The 16,191-nt window shown below is 40.5% G+C and overlaps 2 protein-coding genes and 1 pseudogene across 4 annotated transcripts; 2 read left to right on the top strand and 1 right to left on the bottom strand.

The window, feature by feature from the left end:
- Positions 1-16,191, bottom strand: part of LOC131326519 (nuclear intron maturase 4, mitochondrial-like) — a 48,213-nt pseudogene that overhangs the window by 5,013 nt on the left and 27,009 nt on the right.
- LOC131326515 (uncharacterized) lies at positions 21-10,829 on the top strand. 3 transcript variants are annotated; one of them, XM_058359317.1, is made up of 9 exons: positions 21-454; positions 1,982-2,779; positions 2,921-3,324; positions 3,550-5,280; positions 6,729-6,840; positions 6,919-7,008; positions 8,991-9,056; positions 9,135-9,230; positions 10,459-10,829. In XM_058359317.1, exons 1-9 carry the CDS (start codon positions 353-355, stop codon positions 10,591-10,593), a joined length of 3,534 nt encoding a protein of 1,177 aa, XP_058215300.1. In that variant the 5' UTR covers positions 21-352; the 3' UTR covers positions 10,594-10,829. The 3 variants fall into 3 exon arrangements, with proteins under 3 accessions (XP_058215300.1, XP_058215299.1, XP_058215301.1); XM_058359316.1 differs by having other exon boundaries at positions 22-454; positions 2,861-3,324; XM_058359318.1 differs by lacking the exon at positions 21-454 and adding an exon at positions 1,585-1,724 and having other exon boundaries at positions 2,861-3,324.
- LOC131326520 (pentatricopeptide repeat-containing protein At3g09650, chloroplastic) lies at positions 13,495-16,061 on the top strand. Its single transcript, XM_058359325.1, has one exon. The coding sequence runs from the start codon at positions 13,614-13,616 to the stop codon at positions 15,888-15,890; it is 2,277 nt and encodes a 758-aa protein (XP_058215308.1). The 5' UTR covers positions 13,495-13,613; the 3' UTR covers positions 15,891-16,061.

Below are 16,191 nucleotides of genomic sequence, written 5' to 3'. Positions count from 1 at the left end.
GACACAAATCACGTTTGACACGAGCTGAAAGGCCCGGCCCGTTTGAGACCTTGAAGGTTATCCGACATATCGTACTCATCGTTGTGGGTTTTGGAAAGTGTTTCGAGGGGTTTGGAATTTGTAGGGATTGAAGTCCGAAGAAGATAAGCTCATCACATTTCCAAAACCCTACTCTCTCTCTCTCTCTCTCTCTCTCTCTCCGGGACGACTAATGCTTGCTTGCAAAAGCATCACAGAGTTGGCAAAAAAACATTGTTCCAGCCGTGTGGTAAGTATTCCTCTTTTCTCTCTCTAAAGCATCTGAACTCCAGAAATGGTGCTCGGCTTTGAATCACTCATTCCAACTGCCTGAATGACCACTGCTCACCGCTTATTTCCCGCCACCGCCGCCAGCACTTGTCGTTTTTTCTCAAGAAAATCTGCCGCCTGCCCGTTTCAGCTTCAGTCTGTCATGGTGAATTTTCTGTCCTGCACTGTATAATTATACTACGTATTGTATATAGATGTGTGTGTGTGTACATATACCCCTTTTATGTTTGATAATACGTATTGTGTATGTGTGTGCATATACCCCTCATAACCCCTGTTATGTTTGATAAAATGACAAATGAAACGAATGTACAGTTGGATTGAGTGATTTTATCTAGAGGTGAATGCAGTATAAATAAAATGGCCGCAACCCCTTTCCCTAATGGCTATTTCCTGTACCCCGTAGAACTCGATGAAATTCGAAACCGGAAACATCCAGCTATTGACGACAAAGCTTGGTTCTTTGCTTTGTTGTGTTCTCCCCCCCGCCGCAACATGCTGAAAACTTGAAAGGGATCAAGGTTTCTTGGTAGCTCTCTCTCTCAACACTGAAAGGTTTATATTTTGACCAATAGACATAGATTGGACTTTAGTACCCTTTTCCCAATGCTCGGGGAATCAACCTCGGCGTTGCCAGGAGGAAATTTCCAATTCATCGATAAGGATTGCTATGTGGATTGGCTCCCTTTGTTAACCTCCCAATGATCATAATTAGATGTTTGCATGATTCGCCACCAACAAAAAAGGCCCAATAAGAGACTCTCTTTGTTTGGAAGGGGATAGGAGGCCTAATGGCCTATGCATCCACTTTCATAGCATAGCTCATTGCATAGCCTGTGTGTTCTTGGAATAATTAGTACTTTTCTTAGTTACACGCAATTGGAGCGGGAGCCAGTGCCCAGGAGTGAGAGGATATAGAAGACTATCAAGTTGGGAGTGTCTATAGGAGCGTGTTAAAATGTGTAATAATGGTGGCTCCAGAAAATTTCTTGAGGGTAGTTTTGAAGAACTAAGTTTACAGCGTTAATAAGGAAAGAGTTAACTTAAACTTCGCCGATCACATTTAGTAAACTAATTGTCCAGTATTGTTTGTGATGAAACCAATTGAATAGATCTTTGTTCTAGTGCACGTATCAATTAGTAATTGGTGTTTCGACTTCAAATTTTATGCCTATACCAAGTGCTTGAGCAAATATGAGTAAATACTTTCTGGTCTCTTATTGTTCCATATTTTTGTTGCTGGGTAGTTGTACTTTTTTATTTTTGAGATTCCTACGTGGGACGTTCTATCCTAGTTGGGGGTGTGCTTCTTCCTTGATGGGAGCAAGTTTTCAAGGAGATTCTGACATGGGAGCGCAGGATCGGGGAGCTAGGGTGGATTCAGGGTGATACTACTGCTACTGCTAAAATCTTTTGCATGTCACGCATTCCATACATCTGAATTATTCTTAGCTCCTACGATTTTTTCTACTGGAGAAATACGAATTAATGCTTGGGAAACTCCGTATGGACCAATGAGATGAGGACTTATTCGGATAATGGAAAACAATCTTAGTGTTTTATTTGTAAGATGAATGCCTTACTTTTAAGATGTATCCTTCTTTTTTATTTGTCATGTTGTTCACTTTTTCCCTTTCTTTTTTGTGGTACTTGTCGTGTGGAATTGTTACAGTTGCAGAGCAGGGTGTTGCAACATTACAGTTGCCCATATTTGCAAAATTCAGCATTTTGCATTGGTCGTAAGTATGAGAAATGCTTCCAGATGAGATTGAGGAAGCTCAATGTATCTTGTGTTATCAAAAGCAATCAACCAGGAGTTATTTCTGCAGGAAGCCCTACTTCTAGAAACTCTGATGGGTGTAGGTTGGCCATCACCAGTCAACCCCAATTTAAATTGGGGCATTCGTGTATCATGATGCCTTTGAATTTTGCGGGGTATGGATTGATATCGCCTTATCCTGGTAAGAGGTATTTTTCTCACATACAAGGACCCATAATGAAAAAAAATGATGGTGTTGGTGTTATAGATGGAAGGATAAGTGGGATTACCTCAGGATTCAAGGTTTCTAATAAGGATGGGAAGCAGGCAAAGTCATTGGCTGCTTACAAGAGAACTGTCGCCGGCAGGGTGCGAGTTGCAGCTTCTACTCGGGCACTAGGGATGAATTATCCCAAGGCTAAAAAGTCAGCTATTAAAGATCCCAATATGGTGAGCTCAAATAAGCAGCTAGTTGGGGAAGGCAAGGATGATGCGAGTTCGGTTTCAAGTTTACCTGTTGGTATTAACAACCAAGTCTCCAAAGTTAGAGGAAACCAGAAGCGGCAGTCAAGAAGCAAAAAAAGCAATGAACAATGTTCTGGCACTAATTCTGCTTCTGATGCAGCTGCTCAGACAGGAGGCTCTGTAAGAGTTTCTCAAGCAAAGACATCCAAATCAGCCAAAAAGAATCAGCCTTCAGCTTCTGCAAAGGTGAGCTGATTTCGCTTCGAAAATCATGAAGTTTAGTTTGTATCTCACCGTAATTTGTAAACTAACTTTACGGTTTTCCAGAATAATTTGATTGGGGAAACACCTATTGAAGAGCCTGACAGTTCTATTTCTACAAAGCAGCAGTCTGTAAGGACAGTTGAGAAATCTCGTAGAAAGGGAAAATCGACGAAGGAAGCTAATTCTATAGTTAAAGCCCCTGTTCCCCAAGCTTCATCTGGAAATGACTTAGTGCAGAAACAAGAAAACCCTACAGGTGGCAAATCTAAGCCTCGGGGACAAAGGAAGTTGCCGGTTCTACAACCTCCTAAAGGCAAATCTGTTGTGGTTGTGGAGTCTGCTACGAAGGCCAAAGTTATTCAGGGCTATCTTGGTGACATGTTTGAAGTGCTACCTAGCTATGGTCATGTAAGAGACTTGGCCGCCAGGTCAGGATCTGTGCGGCCTGATAATGACTTCAGTATGATATGGGAGGTTTCATCTGCTGCCTCGACTCATCTAAAAAGTATCAAGGTTGCTCTAAGCGGGTATGACATAATCTTTCTTTTCAATACTTGTTGTTAAAAGACTCAAAACAGTTTGTGTGGCTTTCTAATTCGATTGTTTGCTTTATTAGTATTAGGTGCTTTCCAAATGCACTCCACAATTCTATTTAGACCTTGTTGTCACGATTTTTTTTCAGTAGACTATCTTTTTACCATTTTCATCCATTTGTGGGGGCCACTTCTTACTTGTTCTGCCTCATAACCCAGAGCAGAAAATCTTATTCTTGCATCAGATCCTGATCGCGAAGGAGAGGCTATAGCTTGGCACATTATTGAGATTTTGCAGCAGGAAGATGCTTTACGTGAGGATATGACTGTAGCGAGGGTTGTCTTTAATGAAATAACTGAGTCATCTGTCAAAAGTGCCCTGCAGGCTCCACGAGATATTGATGTAAATTTGGTTCATGCTTACCTTGCACGTCGCGCCCTTGATTACTTGATTGGATTCAACATTTCACCACTATTGTGGAGGAAATTACCTGGTTGCCAATCTGCTGGACGAGTCCAATCTGCTGCTCTATCTATTATATGTGACAGAGAAAAAGATATTGATGAATTTAAATCTCAGGAATATTGGACTGTTGAAGTTGAGTTTAACATAAGCGATTTGGGTTCAGTGACGAGTGAATTCTCTTTTTCATCATATTTGACCCACTTCAATTCTGAGAAGTTAAATCAACTGTCAGTTAGTTCTCATGCAGAGGCCAAGGACATTGAAGAGAAGATTAATTCATCAAACTTTGAGGTGGTTGAGTTGGAGAGAAAAAAAATTCGGAAAAACCCTCTTCCTCCATTTATAACATCAACACTTCAGCAGGAAGCTGCAAACAAATTGCATTTTTCGGCAACAAGTACGATGAGATTGGCACAGAAACTGTACGAGGGAGTGCAGTTGTCGAATGGCACGGCAGCAGGATTAATAACGTACATGAGAACAGATGGATTGCACATTTCTGATGAAGCTGCAAAGGACATTCGCTCCTTGGTCATTGACAGATATGGAGATGATTTTGCAACACAGAGAGCTCATAAGTACTTAAAGAAGGTGAAGAATGCTCAAGAGGCACATGAGGCAATAAGACCCACAGATATCCGGAGATTACCCTCTCAGCTGGTTGGCATACTTGATGAAGATTCTTTGAAGTTATATACTCTTATTTGGGCTCGTACAATGGCAAGTCAAATTAAATCCGCTACCATTGATCAGATACAAGTCGATATTGGTAATGCTGATCAATCGATTGCTCTTCGATCAACATGCTCGAAAGTGGGGTTTCTTGGATATTTGGCAGCCTACGAGGATATAGAAGCTAAAACAATAAGATCTAATGCAAATGGAGAATATGACAGGATTGAAACTTTCAAAGTTCTCGACAACCTGAGGCGAGGGGATTCATTGTATCTTGGTGAAGTGGAACTCACGCAACACCATACACAGCCACCTCCACGCTACAACGAGGGATCATTGGTTAAAAAGCTGGAGGAGCTTGGCATAGGAAGACCTTCTACATATGCATCTACAATAAAAGTTTTAAAGGACAGAAATTATGTAACAGTTAAAAGCAGAGTACTCTATCCGCAATTTCGTGGTCGCATGGTCTCCGCATTTCTCTCACACCATTTCTCGGAGGTGACGAATTATAGTTTTACTGCTGATATGGAGTCAGAGCTTGACAATATTTCTACCGGCTCGACTGAATGGAAAGGACTACTTGGAGATTATTGGACACGATTCAGGAAGTATTGCGATCTTGCTGCTAGTGTTCATATTCATCAGGTGGAGAAGATGTTGGAGAATACATTTGGGGATCTAGTGTTTGCTTCTCTCCCGGACAAAAGCAGGACATGCCCAAGTTGTTTGGAAGGCACATTGATTTTTAAAGTTAGTAGATTTGGTGCTGGTTATTTTTTAGGCTGTGACAAACACCCACAGTGCAAGTGAGTACATTGTTTTACGATTTGTCTTTTTCTTGCCTAGTCTCATACTTGTACTTAGCATACATGTATGCCTGCATGTGTTTATGTGCTCACTTGTGTTTTTACTCTCCTTTATTTATTTTCCAAACTTTTCTTTGTGCTGTCTTTGCTTTTGCTGAAGTCCATGTTTCTGAGATTGTTCAGGCACTATTTGGTGATGTGTGGTTCTAGCTTTGTTCTTGTTAAGGTTTTGACGGATGGCATATTGTGTTACACATAATTTGGTTAGAGTAGTAGTTTATGAACCAAGAAGTTGTAAACTCCTGGAAGATACTTGTTCCAGCAAAGGTGGTTTAGGGTAACCAATAAGGACAGAGGGAATCACCGGACACCAAATATGTGAAACGAAGTGTATAAGAGATTCTATTGGAGATTATATGAAGAGTTGCGATTACTATTTGTAAGTTTTTATGTATCAGTCCTCGAGTAGGCCTCTTATGATCTCCACCAAGAATGGATTTCAGTTGGCTGTCTAATCAAAGCAGAATTTTGTTGAACAAAATCTCGAAGTTACGAACTTTGGCCCTGCATCATATGGTTAATAAAATGGTCTGCACCATTGGTCATTCCAAGAGCAATTTTGATTTGGTTCAGATTGGTCCACTGCCAGCACTACAACAAATTAAGCCACTGTTATTGCTCCTGAACAATCAATGGCCTTTTTTTTAACATCATTCAGAAAATGACATCAAAAAATTACCTGTTGTCAAACTTTTAGATCCACTGCCAGTGTTAGTGGCTCGTTGTCACTACGACAGTCGACATGGATACCCCCCCTTAAAAAGTCTCGTTTTATTTAACCCTAGAGTCCCCTATTACGAAAAGAAAAGTAAGGTTATACACAGTTAATTTGCTGAGAGTTTTGTGTGGTTTCCTTCCCCATTTTTTTGCTGTGTTTGCTAACTTAATCCTCTAAAGGGTATAATAACCAAGGGCTCCAGGCTCAATTTGCTGCAATATAAAATGTCGATACAAAAAATGCTGGAAGTCGTTACATGGCCCTTTCTACGGTCAAGGCTGTGTAGTTTGGACTTCGGAGAGTCCATTTTTCTTCTAATTTTTCACTCTCTCTGAACTCTTGTTTCATGTATTGTTATCTCTCTTGATGGAATGTACGCCAGTCATAACCTTAGTGCAATTATGGTGTGATTTAGTCATTTCAGAAGTTAAATTATGGTTTAATCGGAATTATTATATGAGTAATATTAACTCTTAATGGTATTTTAGTTAAACGAGAAATCAATTGTATAAGTTACATGGAAACACTGTGTTTGATATGAAGGGAGTTATTTGATTATTTATCTCCATGTTCTTATACTATTGAGTGTAACTAATAAGTACTAATAGTAATATGTTTTAAGTTTATACATTTTGTCACTCTTCCAAACTTCGATTGTGGTTGTTCGCAGGTTCATTGCTAAGACATTGTACAGGGACGACAATGAGGAGGTGACTTCTCAAAATAACCCCACAGCGGTGGAGCCAAAATTGATAGGCCTTCATCCTGGATCAAATGATAAGGTTTTACTTGTTTTAATTTTACAGTTAATTAACTGTAAAATGAATGTTCATCATCTCAAGAAGTTTATTTACTTACAGATTCTCTTGAAGAAGGGACCTTATGGTTTCTATCTTCAACTCGGTGAGGATAGCAAGGGATGCGTGCCGAAAAGAGCCTCTGTTTCCCAAGTGCGTATATGCCTCACTTGTATGCATTTGTGAATGTTTGAGTTATCCATCTACATTGTTTGGTTGTTAAGTACCTCAAGGACTAATGTTAGCCTCTGCCGGTCACTGGGAGTTTCGTCATGGGATAATCTGTGTCACATGAGTATTGGGCTTCTTTTATTGATAGCCCTTCTCAAAGTTCACCCCCTCCCCCCTTTCCTTTGTTATTAATGCAGTATTATACCTCTCAACCTCTGTATGATCTATCACATGAGATGGGTATTACACCTCTGCATGTTATGCGTTTGTTCAGAGTTACTGCAATGAGCAATAGCTACGTCCGCTGAACTTGGGAAGTTTGTGGTACTCTCAGGTCGAACAGATACTTTTTGCAAACTGAATGGGGGTAGGGGTGGTATCGAAATGAATTGAAGGTGTTGACTGAGTGGTTTGGGGTAGACCTGGTTCTTATTTGTGGCTGGAAATAATGTAGGGAGTTTTGTCACAGGTGATTTATGAGTTTTTGCTGGAGACATCACAGATGATTTATGAGTTTTTGCTGGAGACAAGAGAAATGGGTATGTGCAGATTTTTGGGTAATGGTCGATGGGTTTGAAATGGTTTGATTGGTGGTGCATATGGCTGGGATAGCGGCCATGGTGTCGTTGAGTTAGGGTAGTGGTGTTGGCTATCTATGAGGTGGGATTTGATTATGGGTTCTCGATTTCAAGTTGTCGTTCTTCTCTTGTTGGATGGCAGCGATGTCCGTGGGTGAGGAGGGTGGTCGGACAGGGTGGCTGTGGGTATCGGGAAGGGGATGGTTGTTTGTGGTGGATAAAGTTGGGCACTGGTGTGGGTATCGCAAAGTCGGGGATAAAATGGTTGCTTAATGAGTTTGGTGTTTGTACTAGGAAATTAATCAACTGAATATTTTTATTATTATTATTTTTTTAATTTTTAAATTTTTTATTTATTTGGGGCGGGGGGCGTTGAATATAATTAGTTTCCTTTGTTGTTAATGCATTATTATACCTCTTTATGATCTGTCACATGAGATGGCCACTCTGTCGGCTCGGTATTATACCTCTGTTCGGTTGTAAGTGAAATGCAAATTCAATCCTCAAGGAGGGAAGAAATCATAGGAATTAGGAGGGGAAATCTGAGCAAAGGGTAAACCTCTGGGTTGCTAGTGAAATTCGCTCTTTTCTAACAATTTTTCTTCGTGAAAATATGGGTTACAGAGATGTTCTATAAGGTCTCTCGGTGTATATATGCCGCTATGAGATCCATGCCTTCTTTTGTTGTCTATGAACAGGATCATGCTTGCTTCAGTTTTGAACTTTTTTACAAACTGTTCTGATACAACAGTTCATGCGTCAGTAAATGTTCCTCTTTCTTAGTCCTAACCTCCTTTTGGAAAAAGAACAAATAATGAGGGAGAAACCTCATCTTATTGTCATCCACCTTTTATTTATTTATTATTATTATGATAGGAAGTAGTATTTTTATTAATAACTATGTTGATCAATACAATGAAGGGCCTAAATATGAGCCCCAACCATTTGATATTTACACCCGTAATACTAGGTAAACAATTAAAGCTCATAAAGGACGGGCCAGAAAAACCATACATCTTGCTTAGGCAGTTAGGCGTGATCTTGACATCTCACCAAAGATGGTCCCCAAGTGCTCTAGCATGGACTCCGACCAGCAGCTTACACGAGTTTCGAGTTCAACAAAGATTGGAAAACTCAAAGTGAGATATTGCTACGCCGATCTTCACCAAGGGAAATCCTCCGAAGATCCCTGTAGCCACACAACTACTAGCAGAACAAGCAAACAATGGCATAAAAAAAATAGAAGGGAGAAAAGGGGGCAAAAAACGTTTTCTTACTGTACTTAATGGCCTTTATTTGTTGTAACCTTATAATAGCTTTGTATTTGAGAAGTTGTTAATTTGTAGTTTGTAATCCACAATTGTTTGAAAACGTTTCTTATTTCAGGTAAAAGATGTAGATTCCATTACCCTAGAAGTTGCTATAGAGTTGTTGCGATATCCCGTGATGTTGGTATGTCTTCTTCCAAATCAAGTTTCTTTTGTTTCAGTTGTTTTCGTCAAAATCAATTTTGGGGGTGCTTCATTGTAGGGAAACCATCCTGACAGTCGCCAACCAGTTATGTTGAAGCTTGCGAGATTTGGGTTTTCTATTGGACATCAGCGAACGAGCGTGTCTATACCTAAGGTATGCATCTATTAAATTGTTATGATATCTTCAATAAAATTATGCACGAATTTTAGCTTCGATCTCCTGTTATAGTACTCATTGTTTGCATAACAAGTATTAACAGACAGTGTTCTATAAGTGCAAGGCGATTTGTTTTTTTTTTGGGGGGTCTCTCATAAGGAGAGACGTTTTATCCGTAGGAACTGAGGCATAAGCCTCTATCCTTTGAGGTGTAAGTGGTAGGTCATTTTGCCCACCATATAATATTGAGCAAAAACCTCGATTTAATTAGAATAGCGGTTGGAATCCGGATAACCCAAGAGGCAAGGGCGGCTCTAAAGCTATGGAGCACGGGTACCGGTACGCGGTACGGGTACGGTACGGGTACGGGTACGGGAAACGGCAAAACCCCAAAAAAGTAGGGTACGGGTACGGCGGGGGTACGGCATATATATATATATATATATAATGTTTTTCTATTTTTTATTGCATAAAATGAAATATAAACCCATTTTACCAAACAAAAGCAAAATCAGTTCAAAATATGCATATCTATTAGTATTCAGAATTTCCGATACATATATACATATACATTACACATGCATACATTCGTACATATATACAAAGAGAGAGATTATTTCGATCGATAAAAAAAATATACAGAGAGAGACGAAGAGAAGAGAGATGGAGAGAGAGAGGGACAAAAAGAGAGAGAGGTGTTTATAAATGACAAATAAATTACATAATAAACCCACATTTTATAATTATTTACAAAAAAATCCCAGAAATTTTGAAAAAATTTCATTTTGGGCTAAAACGTACCCGTCCCGTACCCTTGCCGTACCCGTCCCGTACCCTTGCCGTACCCGTGCCGTACCCTTGCCGTACCCGTGCCGTACCCAAAATTACCAAAAGTACCCGACATAATTTTGCCGTACCGGGTACGTTTTTGCCGTACCCACGCCGTACCCGTACCCGTACCCGTACCCGGTACGGGTACGGCGACATTTTCGAAGTACCCGTGCTTCATAGCTCTAAAGTCATCTAATGAACAGTAGGCAGCCCAATGACTCTGCAGCTCTTTCATATCAGATATGCATCTGACAGTTTTTTTTTTTTTTTGACAGTTCTTTAAATATTGTTTTCTTTTTGTTATACATGTCAGCTTCCGTTATACTCCGTTGGTTTCCACATAATTCAAGTCTTCTGATTAGCGGGTTTTTGTCTATCTAAACCTTGTCCACAGGAAATAATGCCCGGGGATATAACCCTAGAGAAAGCATTAGAGCTTTTGTTGACTAAAAAAGTGAAAGGACGTCGTCAACCCAAGAGCAAACCCAAAAGCAAACCGAAGCTTAAAGAAGCCATCAAAGCGGTGTAGGTGCATAACAGGTTACAGGTGATTTAATGTTCAGTTTAACTTATTCAAATTGGTGGACTTCAACTATGGCAAAAGAATGACGGTATGAGTCATAATTATTGTCCCTGTGCGAGGAAGTGCATATGAAACGATGAATCAATTTTGTTGTAATTTGAAGTATTGTGCTCTCTGTAGCTCTTAAGTCTTCATTTGTATGCATATTCGATCCTCAATTTCACGAGGAATTTTGTCTCTCATTTCTTAGTCATTCAGGCCGGCTGTATTTGTTTTTGGGCAAACGTTACTTAGCCATGCTTTTATGGACAAAATCACAGTCGCGTCTTCTATCAAAACTAGCAGAATTGGATTCCAGGGACCAACTTTGAGTTTAAGTAAAGCACAGGATGAAAATGCATTATTGCCCTTGTCTATATATCCCTTCCCCAATATAACTACAACCCTAACCTACTGCCAGTCACCACCTCCACCAGCCTCGCCACAAGCAGCTGCAACTTCCAGCCAGGCAGCCACCTCCTACTCCCTAACCCTCAAAGCCAATTCAACATCCGCCTCCCATCATTTTTGAATTAATTGAAACTGCTAGTGTTTTTTTTCCTGTTCCTGGCTTTCTTTGTACTCATTTTTGGCTACTTATATAACCTCTCCAGATTTTATAGAACACAACACACACACACACACACACAGAGAACTCAATGTGCCGATATTTAGATAATTGGTGTTATAGTCAATCATGTTAGTCGGACCAATATGTGCATGATTATTAATGACAGATTTGAATCTAGGAGCATTCGACTACAAAATTTAAAGTGTGACGATGCTATGCAAGAGCCCATATATGTTGCCTCAGATCTATATCTTGCCTTTCAAATTTCAATGGCATGGAACATGAAATTGGTTTGATGCGGGTTTGAAAATGTGAACATTTTTTTTTTTTTTAAACCAATCTGCAAAAGAAAATTAAATTATCACAATGATAAAAGATAGTGAACAGAAATGTTGGTAGAGAGCAGAAGTTGGAAGTGAGAGAAAATGAGGGAGAGAGAGAAAGGGAAGTAAGGGGGACTTGATTCAAAGGGCCGTATGATAAGATACCATATTTCATATTTTCTGTCGCGGCCAGAACAAAAATTATCGCAACTAAAGGTAAAATATTACTATATAAAAGTAATATCTTACTCTGTAAACGTGTCAAAATTCAAGACTGAGGTTGTATTTGGCTAACTTTTTTCAGTATTGTTGTTACCGTCTTATTAATCTTTTTTATCATAACTATCTTTTTATCAAATTTTATTTTTTAGATAAATAATTTCTTTTGACCAGAGGAATAAAGAAAAGATAACTATGACCAGAAACCTCAAAAGCTTCACTATAAACAAAAATTGAATTTTGAAAAAAAAAAGGGACAACTTTTCCAGTATTCTCTTTATGTTTGTCTTATATAAATTTTATTCAACTTTTATCTAAAGTGTTAATCCCAAATATTTCGACAAAAATCTAGCAAAAAAAAAAAAACAGCACTAGTTTTGTTCCTAGAATATATTACAGTATTTTACAACAAAGGCATGCTGGGTATGCATAACAAATATCCAAAAATTTGCTTCTTTTTGAAATGCTCAGGCCATTTGCCTATTGGGTCAGCTCATCAAATTGTGCTTTTATGAGGACCTTAGAACAAATAAACGCGTGATAGAACAAGGGCGTCCACCCAATACAGCAGTGACAAGTGGACTGAATACACTCGACGTATTACATCCCATCTCCACCCAAAAACTAGAACCCCATCCTTTGGGGAAAAAAAATTAGGGTAAATTTCAATGACAGTCCCTAAATATTACGAGAATCACGCGTTAACGCCTTTATTCTCTGAAATTACACTGCACTCCCTACTTTAGTATTGTGTGTTGAGTAACGTAATCCGCATGCGCCCGGGTGAGGAAGTGCGAGGACGAGCATTGAGAGCGCGAGCGCAGTGCTGAGAGCTAGAGCGGGTGCGCAGAGCATTTTGAAAAATTATGTGACTTAGATTATGTACAACACTTTAATCCATCTTTGATTCAACCGTCAGTTAACCAAACAAAAGTGTGTGACCTCGAGAGAAATAGCCCCCCATTAATAGCATTTTTTCCCTTGACAATACAAGTCATATAACTACTCGATCAAACCTAAATAAATGTAAAACCAACACATCAACACAAATGCCTTAAACCACTAGCAAATTAGTCAAAATTAGAGATTAATTGGCTTAAATTAATTATTTGAGCTTATTTTTGTCTTTTTTAGTTTCTATTCTTTTTCTGTTCGCATTGACGAGAGAAATAGAAAAGGTATAAACCTATAACCAGAAGCTAAAAAAACATCATTCATGACCAAAAAAAACCTACTTTTAAAGAGACAAGTTTTTTTTTTATTGCCTTTTCTGAATTTTTTTAAGTTCGACACATAGTTTAATGCTATGTTTGGATTGAGATTTGAAATTTTTTTTGAAAAATAGTAGGGATAAAAAGTGAAGAGAGATAGAAAGAAAAATGTTGGAAATAGGAAGAATCTAAGGAGAATTTTTTAAAAAATATTTTTTAAATTCTCCCTAGATTCCCCTATTTCCAACTTTTCTAATTTCTTTTGTTGAGACAAATCAAAAGGTTAAACATTTTGACCATAAAATAAACAAAAATTTTAGTCAAAATTCCCTAATGGAGTGAGAGAGATGTGAAAAATATTGAGGGGTATTTCAATAACTTTAATAGGTGTTTTAACAAAGTTAAACAACATTTTCTGACAAGGGTTGTCAGTATGAGTTCAAAAACCGCAAGGGGCAATGTTCTGATTGTAGTAGAATTCATGGGGGCGTCAGTGAAATTTACCCTGTACAATATCCCCCCTTATCAACACACTCTCTGGTTTACCCAAAAAAAAAAAAAACACACGCTCTCTCTCCCCATCTCTCCTCCTCTGCAAACTCTCTCTCTCTCTCTCTCTTTCTCTCTCTCTCAAATTTTAACATAGAGCCGTATGGACCGGTCATGACCACCACCACTAAACCACCACCAACAGCAAACCACTTCCCATCTCCACAGCCCCTAACCTCCCTCCACTGGGCTTCGCCACCACCTTCCTCCACCACTCTCTTCACCACCACCACAACAGTACACAAACCCAAACCCAAACCCAGGTCCCCATTTCTAACCCAAAGCCACCTCCTGACCACCACCATCACCACCACACCAGACAAACCCAAGCCCCCATTTCTCACCCAATCCACCACAAAACACCCCCTAACCACAACCACCACCGCCACTAACCCACTAACCAATTCCAAAGACCAAACACTCCTTACCCTCCTCAGCCAAAGGGAAACGGAGCAAGCCTGGCTAACATACCTCCAGTCCCCACACCTCCCTGGTCCCACCTGCCTTAGCCGCTTAGTCTGCCAATTATCCCAGCAAAAGACCAAAAATAGCCTCAACCGTGCCCAGTCCATCATCAAGCGCCTCCACCATGAGCGCCTGCTCCACCTCCTCGACGCCAACTCCCTCGACCTCCTCACCGTGGCCGCCGCCAAGGCTGGCCACGCCCTCTATGCCGCCTCCGTCATCAAGTCCATGCTTAAGTCCGGTTACCTCCCCCACGTCAAGGCATGGAGCGCCGCCATGAGCTGCCTAACTAAATCCGGTGACGACGGGCCCACCGAGGCCCTCAAGATTTTCAACTCCGTCACCCGGCGGGTGCGCAGGGTCGCGGACCCGGATGTCGTGGTCCACTCAAGGCCTGACACGGGGGCGTTCAACGCCGCGCTCAATGCTTGTGCCCAGTTGGGGGACACCAAGAGGTTTCTCCAATTGTTTGGTGAGATGCCCGAGTTTGGATGTGAACCTGATGTGTTGACTTACAATGTGATGATGAAACTGTGTGCAAGAGCTGTTAGGAAGGATTTGATGGTTTTTGTATTGGAAAGGATTCTTGAGAAGGAGATTCCTTTGTGTATGTCCACATTCCATTCCCTTGTCGCGGCTTACATCGGCTTTGGGGATATAGAAGCAGCGGAGAGAATGGTGCAGGCAATGAGGGAAGGCCGGAGAGACATTTGCAAAGTGCTGAGGGACTCGAATTTCAAAAACCCAATTCGAGATGGGAGGGATGTGTTTGACAAGTTGCTCCCCAACTCGATTAACCCGACTACTAGTGAGCCGCCATTGTTGCCTAAGGTGTATAGTCCTGACTCTAGAATGTACACAACTCTGATGAAGGGTTATATGAAAGAAGGTCGAGTCATCGACACAGTGAGAATGCTAGAGGCAATGAGACACCAAGAAGATAGTGCTAGCCAACCTAACCATGTTTCTTACACGACGGCTGTGTCAGCGTTTGCAAAGGTGGGAGCAATGGATAGGGCGAGAGAGGTTCTAGCTGAAATGATTCGAATTGGAGTTCAAGCTAATAGAATCACTTACAATATTCTCCTCAAAGGGTACTGCCAGCAGCTGCAGTTGGAAAAAGCAAAGGAAGTGATGAAGGAGATGACTGAGGATTCGGGTATTGTGCCTGATGCGGTCTCTTATAATACTATGATTGACGGGTGTATACTAGTTGATGACAGTGCTGGGGCTTTTTCCTACTTCAACGAGATGAGATCGAGGGGAATCGCCCCTACCAAGATTACTTACACCACTTTAATGAAAGCTTTTGCTCTGTCGGGTCAACCGAAGCTAGCTAATAAGGTGTTTGATGAGATGCTCAAGGACCCTAGAGTGAAGATTGATGTGGTTGCGTGGAATGTGTTGGTCGAAGGGTATTGTAAGCTGGGTTTGGTTGAAGAAGCAAAGAAGATCGTTGAAAGGATGAAAGAGAGTGGGTTCTACCCTAATGTGAATACTTATGGAAGTCTCGCGACCGGGATTAAAATCGCTAGAAAGCCAGGAGAAGCACTTTTGCTTTGGAATGAAGTGAAGGAGAGGTGTAGTGTGGAAAATATTTCTTCTTCGGCTATTCCACGGCTTAAGCCTGATGAAGCTCTTTTAGATATCTTGGCTGATATTTGTGTGAGGGCTGCTTTCTTCAGGAAGGCTTTGGAGATTGTTGCTTGCATGGAGGAGAATGGAATATCACCAAACAAAACTAAGTACACTAGAATTTATGTGGAGATGCATTCGAGGATGTTTACTAGTAAGCATGCTTCAAAAGCAAGGCAGGACCGAAGGAGTGAAAGGAAGAGAGCAGCGGAGGCGTTTAAGTTCTGGTTGGGATTGCCTAACTCTTATTACGGGAGTGAGTGGCGGCTCGAACCTGATGGAGATTACTAGTATTCTGGATCTATATAACCACCAGGAACATTGCCTTCTTGTACACTGCATCTAAGTGGTAAATAGTGATGTATCTATAGTCGCGGATCACGATTTTGTGAACCTTGAATTTCAAATGTAATATGTACTTTGATAAAAGATTTTGGTATAATACTCGCATTGTCACTTGTATGGGCTTGCATGTGATTCACGTAACAGAACTTACTTAGTAATGGATGATACTAGCACCTGAGAGCGGAAGACTACATATATACCAGTTGTGAGTGTGTTATCGTTTTCATGGAATAACTCGATGGCAGGT

Source organism: Rhododendron vialii, chromosome 5a (assembly GCF_030253575.1).
Source record: "Rhododendron vialii isolate Sample 1 chromosome 5a, ASM3025357v1".
NCBI lineage: Eukaryota > Viridiplantae > Streptophyta > Magnoliopsida > Ericales > Ericaceae > Rhododendron > Rhododendron vialii.
The sequence above is the reverse complement of the archived record's forward strand: the minus strand, read 5'-3'. Positions and strand labels throughout refer to the sequence as shown.

Bases quoted from the DNA above. Each gene is read 5' to 3' on its own strand.
- LOC131326515 (XM_058359316.1), top strand. From the start codon at position 353: ATGACCACTGCTCACCGCTTATTTCCCGCCACCGCCGCCAGCACTTGT. The intron at 2,780-2,860 runs GTGAGCTGATTT...ACGGTTTTCCAG, and splicing joins AGCCTTCAGCTTCTGCAAAG to AATAATTTGATTGGGGAAAC. The intron at 7,009-8,990 runs GTGCGTATATGC...TTCTTATTTCAG, and splicing joins AAAGAGCCTCTGTTTCCCAA to GTAAAAGATGTAGATTCCAT.
- LOC131326520 (XM_058359325.1), top strand. From the start codon at position 13,614: ATGACCACCACCACTAAACCACCACCAACAGCAAACCACTTCCCATCT.